Raw genomic sequence first — 14,455 nt, forward strand, 5'->3', positions numbered from 1 at the left:
TTAATAGTAATTTCTTTAATAAACAAGTAGTTATTTTTACGTATATACAAAACGTTATTCCTTTAAAATAGGGATGTGTCTTTAGCAGCACACGAATGGCCATTGAAGCTTTAAAAAGATATTCGGTTAATGACAGATGGCGCAGTGGGCAAGCCATGTCCAATTGCCTGTCACAGTAGAGCCCCTTTTGTCTTTGGATGTGGCATCACCGACATGACACTGCGTTCCTCTCAACTGTTTGATCTTTTATACATTCATTTCTGATAACTGTTGGTTTTTTAATTTTTCATTTGTGAGCACTGTTGGTTGTAAATCGAAGCACACTGAAAGGTAATCATGTGGAGAAGTGAATTTCGTTGCTATGATGAATTTCGTTGCTATGAGTATACAAGACCTCAGAACCCCATGTTTTGTGTTCAGTACTTTGTAAAGGGGTGACTGTAGAAGCTCCCTCTGTTAGGAATAATCACTTAAAGAGATTATTATTATGGATGTCTAAAAAATTTAAAATCATTATGATGTTATGAGTAGTAATAGTATTTATTTTTATCAACATCATCATTAAGTTCTTGTTATGTAATTGCTCAGTTATATAAATGTAAATAACATAAATGAATTGTGAATTCCGATGAAGCTAATGCAAAAAATGCAAAATCTAATGCGTTGTGTTTTATTGTGACATCATCGAAATTCAAGGTGGGGGAATTCACGCTTGCGTGGAAGTTAGAATATTATAGAAGGAGTTACGTAGCATTTATGATGGAGGTGACATCCTTTGAAATGAGTCTCACTTCCAAAATAGTTTTAAATTAAGTCAATATGAATTTCTTTTTTGGGTCTGTTTTTATCAAGTGAATAGGAATAATTTTAGTTACCTTCTAGAATATTATGAAAACGTAAAATTCTATTACAAAGATCCTTAATGATAAGCATTTTTGGAATGAGGTGCGGATCACTTGACACAGTTATATGAGCCAAAGGGGGATACATGTGGGCAAAAATGATGCAAAATGATACATGTTTTGGACAGAATTAGAGGAAGCCAGACCTTGGTCAGTCAATTGAAGACCTGCCTTTGAAAGATAATTTTTCCTTCGGTTCCTGAAAGTGGAAATCCTCTATCCTCTGTTGTCTGTGACCTCTAATCTTGAAAATTATGTAGACCAAGCTATAAAGATTTAGACTATCAAATATATGAAGATTTATATGCAAAGTAAAACTTGTTTGATACTGTACCTATTTATTGCACTTTAGATTGTATAGAATGTGTAAAGTAAAACCTGCTTGATGCTAATTTATTGCATCAATTGATATTTGGTAAAAATGTAAATTCTCTTTAGATATGTAAAAGAAAGTATATTTTTGTAAGCCATCTCTATTTAATCTTTTGACTTTTTTATAACTTACCAGCTCGAGTCTGGTCATTATTATGCTCAAAATTATTTAAGTCGTAGACCTAAAGAACGGTTAGACATTCATTTTCTGATGTGTAATACAGCCTGAAATAATCTATCACCCTCACCTTTAGAATTCAAGGGTAATTTCTCTCACTACTTTATGGTAGTTTTCCTGCTTTGGGTGAGAGTTATGCTTTTGGACAGAGTTTTGGCTTACCTGTGTGGTATATAGTGGATTTTATTTATCTGGCAGGCTTACCTTGTACTGGCAGTGTTCTTCAGTTGGTGATCCCTGTGTTGCAAGGTCAGCGAGTGTTCTCAGTTCTCGTATTATGACAAGACCCCTAGTTAGACATTTATTTTCTGATACTGTACTTAAAACAATCAGAAGTAATCTAACACCCTCACCTTTTAAACTCAGGAGTAACTTGTCTTACTTTATGGTAGTTTCTCTGCCTTGGGTGACAGTTTTGCATTTGGACTGAGTTTTGGCTTACCTGTGTGCCATATAGTAAAATTTCTTTATGTGGTAGGCTTACCTTGTATTGACAGTGTTCCGCAGTTGGTGATCCCTGTGTTGCAGAGTCAGCGAGTGTTCTTAGTTTTCCTATTATGACAAGACCCCCAGTGTATGGCTTTGTGTTGCACAAGAGCTTTCTCCTCAGAGGTACTGCTTTTATTATAATTCGTCTAGACCACGACTCCTCTATGAAAGAAGAACAGTTGACAAAGGGAAAGAGAGTTCACCCTCTCTTTTTCCTCTACCAATCTCTTCTCCCTCTTCCATTCCCTTTTTGGAAATTTCTTCCTTGAGAAGACGGAGATGAAGATAGTGGCGTAGGAAGGCCATTTGCTAAAGTTTCTTGGGACCTATAATGATTGCTCTCCTTCAGGAGTTTGGGAGGTTACTTACCTGCTCACTGATACCTTCGAGGTCAGTCTAGTAAGGGTGAGCTAATATTACAGTTACCGCTCTTGAACCTTTAGTAAGTGATTGATCCACCTCGAACCAAACATCAGCACTTTAGAGCAATGGAGGATGAGAGAGTATGAGTTAACCTTTTGTGATCCTATCACAATGTGGAGGATTCTTCCTTACCCATGTTGGCCTTCTATGCCTTATAGAACTCAACCGCTGACTGGTACCTATGAGGCTAGCCAGAGATGCACAGTCCTGTACCGAGACGTGATTGGCTAGTTTGATTACCTCAGTAGGCAGGCTGGCCACTAATGCACTTCACCTTTCTACCTGGATGGCAGAGTTCTCTCCCTTCACTGATTGGGCTTCTTTGTTATCTTGAATTAATAAGGTGGCAATATTGAGGATGGTGAAGGTAGCCATGGGTTATTTGATGAGGAGCCATGGCTTACTTTCTATCCTGATCAACAGAGGAAAAGGTACATAGTACTTTTGTCTTTCTTTCACAACGTACTTCAGTACGATCAAAAGGAGAGATATTTTTGCTCTGTACCATTCTTGCAAGTCAGTGTGCTTTTGTGCTATTTCAGTGTTTGAATAGGAGCTTGTGGTTTTGTACCATTTTAGCTTACAAAACATGAAAATCAATAATTCTACCTAACTATCTCTCTCTCTCTCTCTCTCTCTCTCTCTCTCTCTCTCTCTCTCTCTCTCTCTCTCTCTCTCTCTCTCTCTCTCTCTTTAACCTTACATGTCAATGATCATTACACCCATATGTACCACCATCATAGGCCAAGTAAGGTTAGGGTATATGTTGCTCTTGAATTCATCCTCTTGGAGGGAGTGATGGTGCATACCGGCAACCGTTTCCCAAGGTCTCAGTCAGCCAGACTATGAGCACAATATGGCAGAAGCTTCTGACAAACAGGTAGCAGGTAAGGATACTCACACTGTCCATGTCCGTTCTGCTAGCTCTCAAGTAGGTTCTGAGAGAAAGACCCTTTTTGATAATGGTTTGTAATGAACATGGCTTCCTGGCCAGAACATTTCAGTCATTCAGACATCCTCGCCTTTCTGTTGAAGAAGCACTTCCTGGAAGGGACCTTTAAGCAGTCTTGCCAACTCTAGGACTTATTTCGTTGGGTGGGATAGTACTTATTCTCAGGCCACGAACACATGAACCTCCTGCTTACCAGAGGAGGGGATTATAGGGTTTTTTCCTTCTGAATTGTCTTTTCTGGGTCGACCTGTGACGCCCGGTGAAAAGAGTCCTTCTTTACACTTTTCTGATATAAATACTTCCAAATATACCAGAGAAAGTTAAAAGTATGGAATGCAGAGGTTACTACCCTCGCGCGAGCACCCAAATCCTGCTCCTACATCACCTTATTCCTAATGGCCTTGGATTCAGGTGCTAGAATCTCAGAATTAGCAGCTCTCTCATATAATCCTGAAAATATAGATTTCCTCCCGTCAGGCGAAGGACTACTTTCTCCAGACAGAGCTTTCCTAGCTAAAAACGAGGACCCGCAAAATAGGTGGTCCCCTTGGAAGTTTATCCTTCTTCTCCAAGATACTTCTCTGTGTCCAGTCACTACACTCAGGGCCTTTTTAGCTAGAACCGCCACCCGCTCGTCTGGCCCCTTGTTTCTCAGAGAACAAGGAGATACTATTTCCATTCAAGGCATCAGGCAACAAATCCTTTACTTTATTAAGCAAGCTAACCCAGAATCATTTCCCCATGCTCATGATATCCGGTCGGTAGTAACCTCCATTAATTACTTTTAGAACATGGATTTTGATTGTCTTTTTTTTATCTGCTGTGACAAGAGAATTGGAGAAGAGAGGGCACCAATCTATGATCGAGGGAAGCTTTGAGCAGTTTTGGATGTGTTACGACATACTGTAGGTCCCCGGGATGGGATAGTCTTCTTTCTCTGCCTAACACATCTATTGCTAACCAGAGAGAGTATCATAGGGATCTTTCCCTTAAGACTTTTGCTTTTCTTTGCATTGGCAAGAGAGTAGAAGAGTTTCAAGCTCTTCATGATGTCACATTTTTGGGGGATGAGCTTATTGTCACCTTCATCATCTCACAGACAATGGGACGAAGACCCACTACTAGTCTCCATTTTGGAACTTTCACTACTAGTCTCCATTTTGGAACTTTCACGATACTGTCTCTCCATGTAAGTTGATGCAAAGATGCCTAGTGTTATATTATGGCACTGCAGTGCTTCTTGAGGAGTACTCAACACATCACATGTGAATATCGCAACTTTCTTATTAGCCCCAGTTGTAACATGAAGGAGATGATGAACTCTAGAGGCATTGCACCTTAAATCATAGAACTTTCCAAGAATTTGTAATGAAACTTTGGGTCAATTCTCCGCATTAAAGACTGATCCTAAGAGTACTGTTCCTTATAGTTTTGTGTGGCTGTTGTTTATAGATGCAACTTTGGATAGTGTGTGCTCTTAATTCAAAATAAGAATTCACAACCCTAGACCTGGTATTAAAATTTCCGTTTACATTTTGGTATACTTGAAGCTGAAGGTGGGTCTGATGGTTTCAAACCACCTTTGCCTATCTGTACTTTATGAACATTATCCACAGACCCTTGGACCCCTTTTCCTTTGTTGTATAACAATTCCACCTCCCTCACGGGACTTATTATACATCCAGTCTAAGGTAATACATTCTGCTTAAGTGTTGAGGATAGGTAGAGGGACTGGTTTACAGATCGCTCATGGCGGTAGAGGCAAGAGACAGGACAGTGTACTAGAGACTGACCATAAAGGAGGATGACAAATGGCAAAAACATTAACAAGTGGCAGAAAACATAAACACAAAACAATAATAAATGGCAGAAAACATTAACGCTTAATTTTATGAAACACATTAACAAATGGCAGAAAATATTAACACAACTTTACGAAAAATTAAAATTAAGTTCCTTTTTATTTGCCTTTATCAAATTTTTTATTTTTTTTACTTTACCTTTTGTTTTTTCTAAATTTAATTATTTTCTTCACCATTGCAACTTTTCTTTTTTATCACTTTCAGCTTTCTCTTGGCCTAATAGTATTGAAGGCCTCTAAAAAAAACTATCCAGGGAAGCTTGTTTCTGCCTGGCTCTTAAAATGTTCCGGAATGACTCAGGCAAATGTCATTTACATATTGAAGCTCAAGACCTGCGAAAAATTTTCTAGGTGTCTCTTTTCTACTAGAGCCACAATTTTATGATAGCCAGCTAGACCCTACTTAATTTCTGCCGTTGTCCGTGGGTGGTCATCCTTCTCCTTGCTGCTAGAAAACTTTTCCTGAACTTTGCTTAGTTTCATGGCCTCTAACTCCTTATGGTTATCTGTCGTAAGTTCCTCTTGGTGCTCCTTAATAAGGTCAATTTTTTTGGAATCTACTTCGGCTGCCAATTGGCCTACGTGGAAGCCCTCGAAATCTCATGCGGAGATGGCATCAGGCCACAGCTTCTTCCACGCAGAGTTCAAGGTGCACCTTGAAACCTTCCGCCAAGCTGTATTGATGATTTTGAGTCATGTCACAGCATCAAAATGCTCCTTCCAAATTTCACAAAGGGTGAGGTTTGTGCTCTCAGTGATTTTGAAACATCTCTTGAAGAGATATCTCGTGTAGAGTTTCTTAAAGTTCGAAATCATTGCTGGCCCAAATGCTGGAGGAGAGGGGTGGTGTTAGGCAGAAGCTAGAGAACCTTGATAATTGAAAAATCTGCTAGGATAAAATCTGCAAGGATAAAATTCTCAAGGCCAAGAGGGTGAGCAGGGGCATTGTTCAACACCAGCAGGCATTTCAGGGGGAGGCCTTTCTCTTCCAAATATTTCTTCACAGTCAGGCTGAAACAAAGGTTCACCCACTCAGTTAACAAGGTTTTTGTTATCCAAGTTTTGGCATAACACTTCCACATCACCAGAAGCTTCTCCTTGATCACTTTGTGGGCCTTGAAGGCTCGAGGAGTCTCCGAGTGATACACCAGCAGGGGCTTCACCTTACAATCCCCACTGGTGTTTGCACAGAGTGCAAGCAAGGGTAAGCCTGTCTTTCATGGACTTATGCCCGGGTAGCTTTTTTCTTCCGCCTTAACGAATGTCCGACAAGGCATTGTCTTCCAGAAAAGCCCAATTTCATCACAGTTGAAGACTTGCTGGGGACTGAAGCCTTCCGGAACAGTCAACCCGTTGAACATCTTAACAAAGGCTTGGGCCGTTTTCGTGTTCTAGCTTGGAGCCCTCCCATGACACACCACAGAATGAACGCTAGACATCTCTTTAAATTTTTCAAACCATCCACGAGAAGCCTTGAACTCTGGGGTTTCCTGTTTTGATGCCCCTTCTCCTGCGTCGTCTTCGGCCTGAGCATGTATGAGATCACTGAAAATTGCGCTGGCCTTCTGGCAGATTATTTTCTCAGTTACGATATCTCCAGCGATTTCCTTGTCCTTAATCCAAACAAACAGCAGTCTCTCCATCTTGTCATGGACGTAGATACCCTTGCTGGAGAAAACAGTCTCGCCTTTAGAAGGTGTTGCTGCTTTGATGGCTTCCTTCTGTTTCAGGATAGTTCTCAACGTAGATGGATTTCGGTCATATTCCTTAGTGATCACACTTAACCTCATGCTAGCCTCATATTTCTTGATTATTTCCATCTTCATCTCCTTAAAAAGCACGATCTTTTTCTTTCCCTGCACATCAGCAACTTTCCTTAGTCCCATGGCTAATAAATTAATGTAATATGGCAACACGATACAGTACAATAGTCATGAAAGCAAAATAAAAAACACAAAGTTAATGCGTACGATATTGCTGCCGAAATGAAATGGAAGAGGAGTACCAATACGTAGATGCATGATGGTTTACAGTACAGTAGATACTGACCAATAGGAGAGCTGGATCTTATGGCAGTAAGTAGAATCTGTGTAGAGAGATAACCAATGGGAGCGGGGGAGGATGGGGGCGGGTTACACAGGCTGGCGCACATAAATTTTTAAAATCAGTTTCGGAGACAGCCAGGCTCTCGTACCGTATCTCGTTTCATTGCGCAAAACTTTTTTCGCAATGCGAGTTGTAAAATTTTTCACATCCCATTTTGCAGCATGTAAATTTCGTAAGCAAAATCTTTTGTGTCGAGAGGTAGGACTGTGTATATATATATATATATATATATATATATATATATATATATATATGTATATATATATATATATATATATATATATATATATATATGTATATATATATATATATACATATATATATATATATATATATACATATATATATATATATATATATATATATATATATATATATATATATATATATATATACTGTATATATATATATGTATATATATATATATATATATATAAATATATATATATATATATTTATATATATATATATATATATATATATGTATATATATATATATGTATATATATATGTATATATATACATATATATATATATATATATATATATATATATATATATATATATATATATATATATATATATATATATATATATATATATATATATATACATACATATATAGACATATATATATATATATATATATATATATATATATATATATATATACATACATAGACATATATATATGCATATATATATATATATATATATATATATATATATATATATATACACACATTTCTTAAAATGGACAGGGAAATAGGAAGTTCTAGATATCTATTTATTATAAATCCTGACGTTTCATGATCGTCATTATCACATCTTCCAGGGCTACAAATAGGAAGTACATATATAACATTAGGAAACAGTAATATACAAATATATATATAAAAAGTAAAAATTAGTAAAAAAAACTAAAAATTCAAGTAGAAATATGCATAAAACAGAAGTGGAACCAACCTCGCAGTAGCGCAAATAAAAACTGAATGGCATCAACAACTACAGCACAAAACAAAGAAACCTATGACAAGTACAATTGAATGGAGGAAGCTTGGGTGTTTAACGATGGAACCAGTCTTTTAATCAAAATTGACTCTAGAATAGGCAAGTCGTGGTAATTAGATACTTGCCCTATAATGCTAAAGTCTTTATTGTCAATATTTATTTTGCACATTTTAGTATGATTGCGAATATTTGAATGTTGTGGGCTGGATATTGTGCAACCTGTTCGAAAACTAACACCTCTATGAGAATCAATTCTGACCTTCAACATCCTCTTGGTAGATCCTACGTAGGTCCCAGAGTTACACTTTGGGCAAATATATTGATACACTACACTAGAGGACATCAAAGGACTCAATCGAACCTCAAAGTGAAAAATTAAGCCAACTGTGAGAGGATTCTTAGGAATTAAGTTTACTACAACAGCTGGAAAATGTTGTTGTATGATTTTTGTACACTTCTGTCTAAAGGAGTCATCATGAATAAAAGGAAAACTCGCATAAAATTTGAGTTTTGGTACTGTTGTTACTCTTTGAGTCTGAGCCAATTTATTATTTAATAATTTGTTAAGATGCTGAAAAAATAATTTAGTCGGGAAACAGTTTTTCTTAAAATAATCACATAAATAAAGTATCTCTGTATGAAAATGTTCCCAACTAGAAGTAGGAATGCTCTGTGGAGAGGAGTAAAGATAGAGTTTAATTTAAAATTATAAAAACAAGAGCTATGAAAATTCGAACCTAATCCAGTATAAGTCTTCACCAATTGTTGTTTCATCTCTGAGTCTCTTCTCAATGATCTTCTCCCATATCTTCTTAGTATGGCTTATCAGCTTTATGTCTCTGTAGTTGCCACATTCCTGGGTGCCTCCCTTCCCCTTATAGATGGGGGTGATTAGGCTTCCTCTCCATTCCTCTGGCATCTTTTCCTGATTGAAGATCTTTTGTATCAGGTCCCAAAGATATCTATGCCTTCCTCTCCAAGACTCCTCCATACCTCTACTGGTATATTATCCGGTCCTGCAGCTTTACTATTTTTCATCTTCTTTTCTGCTTGTTCTACTTCTCTTCTAGTCATTCTTATGGTAACTGTCTCATTTGGGAGTCCATCTTCAAATACTGTTCTTGGGTTCTCCTCATTCAATAGTCCCTCAAAATAAGGTTCCCACCTTCTTTTAATTTAATTCTCTTTTGTTAGAACTATATCATTGTTATCTTTTATTTGCCTTATCTGTGTCAGTTCTTTAGATGCAGCATCTCAGGCCTTAGCAATTTGTAATATTTTCTTCTTTCCTTCTTGGGTTTCCATCTCTTTATAGACTTCATTTAATGTCTCTCCCTTCGCCTTTGCTACTGCTCTTCTTACTTCTTTCTTTGCCTGCTTATAGTTTTCTTTATCCTGCTCTTGCCCTGATAGATCTACCTTCTTCTTGGCTTCTTTCTTGGTTTTTACCCGTTCTTGCACCTCATCATTTCACCACCACGATTCTTTATCATTTGGGTGTCGTCTTCGGGATGACTTTCCAAGTACTTCCCCACTGATCCTTAGAATCACTTTACTATTCTCGTTCCACCATTCTTGTACATCCTCATGTAACCTTACTGCTTCCAGCACTCTTTTCTTAAACAAGACTCTCAGTTCTGCCTCTTTCAATTTCCACCACTTAATCTTTGGGTCCATTCTCGTCTTTTTACTTCTCCTACAATTCCTTAGTCTGCAATCAATTACCACTAACCTGTGTTGCGTTGCTACACTCTCCCCATTTATCACCTTGCAATTTCTAAACTTCTTCAGATGGTCTCTCTTACACAGCAGCAAATCTGTCTGGCTCTCCCTGCCACTTCTATTGTTAGTAATCAGTCTGTTAATCTTTTTCTCAAAGGTGTTGATCATTGCTAGGTCAAAGGCCACTGATCTAGATAATCTCTGGCACTGTCGTTCAATTAGTTTATTATGCATGTTGCACAAGATTTTTCATAATTCTGACCATCTTTTATATTCAGATCTTCCTGGACAGTACCATGCTATTCATAATACTAGGTGTGCAGTTAATTCTAATAGCCATGCCTTCTCCAGTATGAGGCTCAATAACACACAGTATTCTAGAGGTTTTATTCCAGCGGTGACAAAGTTTTTGGAATGATCTTGCTATTCGGGTAGTTAAATCTATAGAACTTTAAAACTTCAAACTTGCAGCAAATGTTTTTATGGTGAACAGGCTGACATAAGTTTATTTTTATAGTTTATTTATGAAAGATGTTTTAATGTTACTACTGCTTTTTTAATACTTTTTTAATTGGGCATTTCTTCCCATATAGTTTATTTATCTCCTTACTGTATTTCCTTTCTTCACTAAGCTATTTTTTTCTATTGGAGCTATTGATAATAATGATAATGATTGTTTTCAGACGTTATTCCGAAAATTTTTATTGATTTATTTTTGTAATATTCATAAGTGCATTATTTTTTTCATGTGTTATTGGTCACATAATATCAACTTTTTGTAAAATTATAAAGATAACACCAAAATTTATTGAACAGAAACTTACGGTCTATTAAATTTCTTATTCCTGATCTAGATATTAATCTAGATATTAATCTTTGGCAACGTCGTTCATTAGTTCATTATGCATGTTGCATAAGATTTTTCATAACTCTGACCATCCTTTACATTCAGATCTTCCTGGACAATTCCATCCTGTTCTTAATACTAGGCATGCAGTTAATTCTAATAGCCAGACCTTCTTCATTTAAGGCTAAATACTACACAGTATTCAAGAAGTTTTATTCCAGCTGTGACCAAATTGTGGAATGATCTTCCTAATTGGTTAGTTGAATCAGTAGAACTTCAAAAGTTCAAAGTTGCAGCAAATATTTTTATGTTGAACAGGCTGACATAAGTCTTTTTATAGTTTATATATGACATATCTGTTTTGACGTTGTTACTGTTTTTAGAATGATTTACTGTTAATTTGTTCTCATCATTTATTTATTTCTTTATTTCCTTTCCTCGCTGGGGTATTTTTCCTTATTGGAGCCCTTGGGCTTATAGCATCTTGCTTTTCCAACTAGGGTTGTAGCTTGGATAGTAGTAATAATAATAATAAAATGTTTATAAAATTTTCAAGTCTTCCTTTTTTGATGAAACAACTGGGAAAAACTCACAGCAAATTTTCACTATCCAAATAATTTCCTTGTCAAAAACTGTTGTGCTTGATGTTGTAGAAATACCTTGTAATTTTGTTATGGATATTAAAAACCGATTTAAAACACTTAAGGTAGTTGGTTCAAAGGCAACACTTCAAGAGATTAGCTGATGGTGAAGCACTACTTCCAATAAAGTTGTGTGATCCTGGTCATAATGCAGGAAAAACAATATATGGTCAGTAATCGATATCCTCCTATTGCTTAGCAAAAACAATATCCTTTGAAAATAAGCTCATGAGCAAAATTTTAAAGAGAAAATTCAATGAATATAGCACAAATGATGGCACATAATTGAAATAAAAAAATGAACAGTAAGAAGAGGTGTTTGGACAAAGAATAATATTTCATTTGAAATTGCTGGAAATATTTTATTTATGTTAATTTTAAAATCAAATCATGTTTATGCACTGTGCCCCAACCTTAACTACAGGGAATGTATTGTATATTTTCTAAGAAAAAGACTACAACCTCAAGCAGCAAAGTTAATGGCGAACGATTTCGTATTAATATAAAGAAAAAAAGAAAAAAATCTTATTTCAGTTTTTATTTTTGTCTGTAATTTCTTGACTTTTCCATGAGGGTTATCAGCGGAAGATTGAAAGGCTGAATATGCATGGACAATGAATGGGTGTGTGATACGGCCAAGTATTCCGTTAGCTGAAGGGCTTAATCTGATCCGTCTTCTCACAACCAACTCATTTCTTGTCTGTTTCCATACCAATTGACCTACCTATGGTCTTAAAAACAAATTTTCCTCCCAGGTGTCTAATCCAACTTAACTTTGGGTGTGTTTGTTTAAAGACTCATTAAAGGAAACGGAACGAAAGATGAAGATTCCTCCACTTATTATTTTAAGAAAGACTGACGCTCAGCGGTCAGCTTCGCTTGGATAGCCTATAGACTTGCCATAGCTGCTGATGACTTAGCAGGTAGTTCCCCCCCATAGCCCCATCCCTAGCTCACAGGGACAGTAAGGCTGTGAAAACTTTTCAATCTATGGGCAGGGATCGAACATCTGAGCCACGAATCGTGAGTCAGGGTTGATAGACACTAGTCTGGCATAATCCTTCTACCTCTTTCTTGTTCCTTTCCTTAGGAGATTCAACAGCCATAACCATTTCACACTTTGCATGTCTGATGTTGATAAGTTGAATGACAGAACTGCTTTCTTGCAGACCACACCTGTCAAGATACAACTCCTACATCCTCTTGGTATGCAAGAGGATAGGATGGTGTCTTACTAAACATTTCTCTTTGATATGCCTGGTTTGACATTGCTGACACCATCTCCCTGTTAGTAAGATAGGTTTTCCAGGTCCCAGTACTAGGTTCCTTTTAAGCCATTATTGACCGAAGCCCTAACATCCACTTCCCTATGATTATCTGTAGGAAGTTGTAGGAATCATCTTCCTCGCTCTTGTATCGGACCAAGAATGATGATATGTCGAGAGAAAAAAAAATATTCCAGTTTGGTTCTAGGGAACTTCCTCCTAACAATGAGTGAGACTCTCTTTTTTAAAGAACGAAAAGTTCAGATACCTTTATGAACAAATAATAAATTTTAAGATAATTTCTACTTTTCTAGCTATGCAGAATTGAATTTCCCTCCTCTACTTCCTATCTCAGTGATTGTCCTAAAGGACAAAAGTGGCTATTCCATGGCAGGCAGGTGGGGGGAGCTTCCCCCTTTGCCACCTGTCTCAACTACAACTACCTTGTTGAAATTTCAGTGGTCATTCCAGCACTGCCAAAGACATATCCTTAGTTTTAAAGACTTGGGTTTTTATATCTATTGAAAATATGTGACTTCAATATTTATTACTTTTAGCTTTTGTATTATTCTAATTGAATGTAGATAATTCTTTTACAGGAATAACAAAAACATTAGACAATGTTGTGGTTGCCATAGCCTGTGGTGGCGGATGGGGCAGTGGGGTTGTTATTAATATTTCTCCAGGTATCATCCTTACTTGTGCTCATGTTGTACACTCATCATTACTTGATGTAAGTATACATATATTTTAAAGCTATGTTAAAGTATGTCTTAACTATTTCTATGTAGTCTTAATCTAATTAATCATGTTCTTATGAAAAGCCAAAGATGTTTTATTTTGAATTATGATGATGAAACAGCTGTTACAGCCAGAAACTGAATTTTTTTTACTTATTTTGTTAGTGGGGTTTGCCATTCATTATATTTATTGTTAGAATAAGGGAGCGCTGAAATGGAAAGTATGAGTATGGATATAAATGACAAAAATTATTTGAACTTGTTTTTGAATGTGTTTAGAAGGTTACAGCTGTGAGTTTATGGGAAATAAAAATTCCAAGTATATGCAAGAGAAAGGTTTATGTATATAAAACGTACTATATGCAGTGCACTGGAAAATATTGACTATTAATTTACATTGTTTTTTATTTCTTATTTCAGCCAAGCTTTTTTTTCACTTAAAGAATTTATAGTGCATGATTTTCAGGGAAGATTTGTTGAATTAATAGTTTTTGAATTGGCATTGTCATCTTTGACCATTGCAGTTATGGTGTCAAATATCATTTAATCTGTCATTCATTCATAAAGAACACTCCGTAATTATTTTTATATACCTCATCTGATGTTCAAATTGCTTTTTTCTTGGAACTGATAGAGTAATGCCCCATTCTACATCATAACACAAGCCGTAGCTAAAAGCTAAGGCTAATATAAGAGTTAAGCGTATTGGCGATCTCCGGTGAAGCCGGACGTCGATGAAAGGTCCTGAATAATTCAATTGTGAATAATACTTCAATTGTGAAATTTATAAAACACAAGCCGTAACTAAAGGCTAAGGCTAATATAATAGTAAAGCGTATTGACGATCTCCGGTGAAGCCGGAGATCGATGAAAGGTCCTGAATAATTCAATTGGGAATGATAACTCAATTGTGAATAACAATGGATATTTGTGTGGATATGGCCGT

At 36.4% G+C, this 14,455-nt stretch overlaps 1 protein-coding gene across 3 annotated transcripts in view; it reads left to right on the forward strand.

Moving 5' to 3' along the window:
* LOC137651194 (peroxisomal leader peptide-processing protease) overlaps positions 1-14,455 on the forward strand; it is a 318,149-nt gene that overhangs the window by 165,426 nt on the left and 138,268 nt on the right. For all 3 annotated transcript variants that reach the window (XM_068384358.1, XM_068384350.1, XM_068384367.1), the window contains exon 5: positions 13,369-13,502. In XM_068384358.1, the coding sequence (XP_068240459.1) occupies positions 13,369-13,502 (134 nt within the window). The remainder of the gene's footprint in view (positions 1-13,368; positions 13,503-14,455) is intronic.

This window comes from Palaemon carinicauda, chromosome 1 (assembly GCF_036898095.1).
Source record: "Palaemon carinicauda isolate YSFRI2023 chromosome 1, ASM3689809v2, whole genome shotgun sequence".
Taxonomy (NCBI): Eukaryota; Metazoa; Arthropoda; class Malacostraca; order Decapoda; family Palaemonidae; genus Palaemon; species Palaemon carinicauda.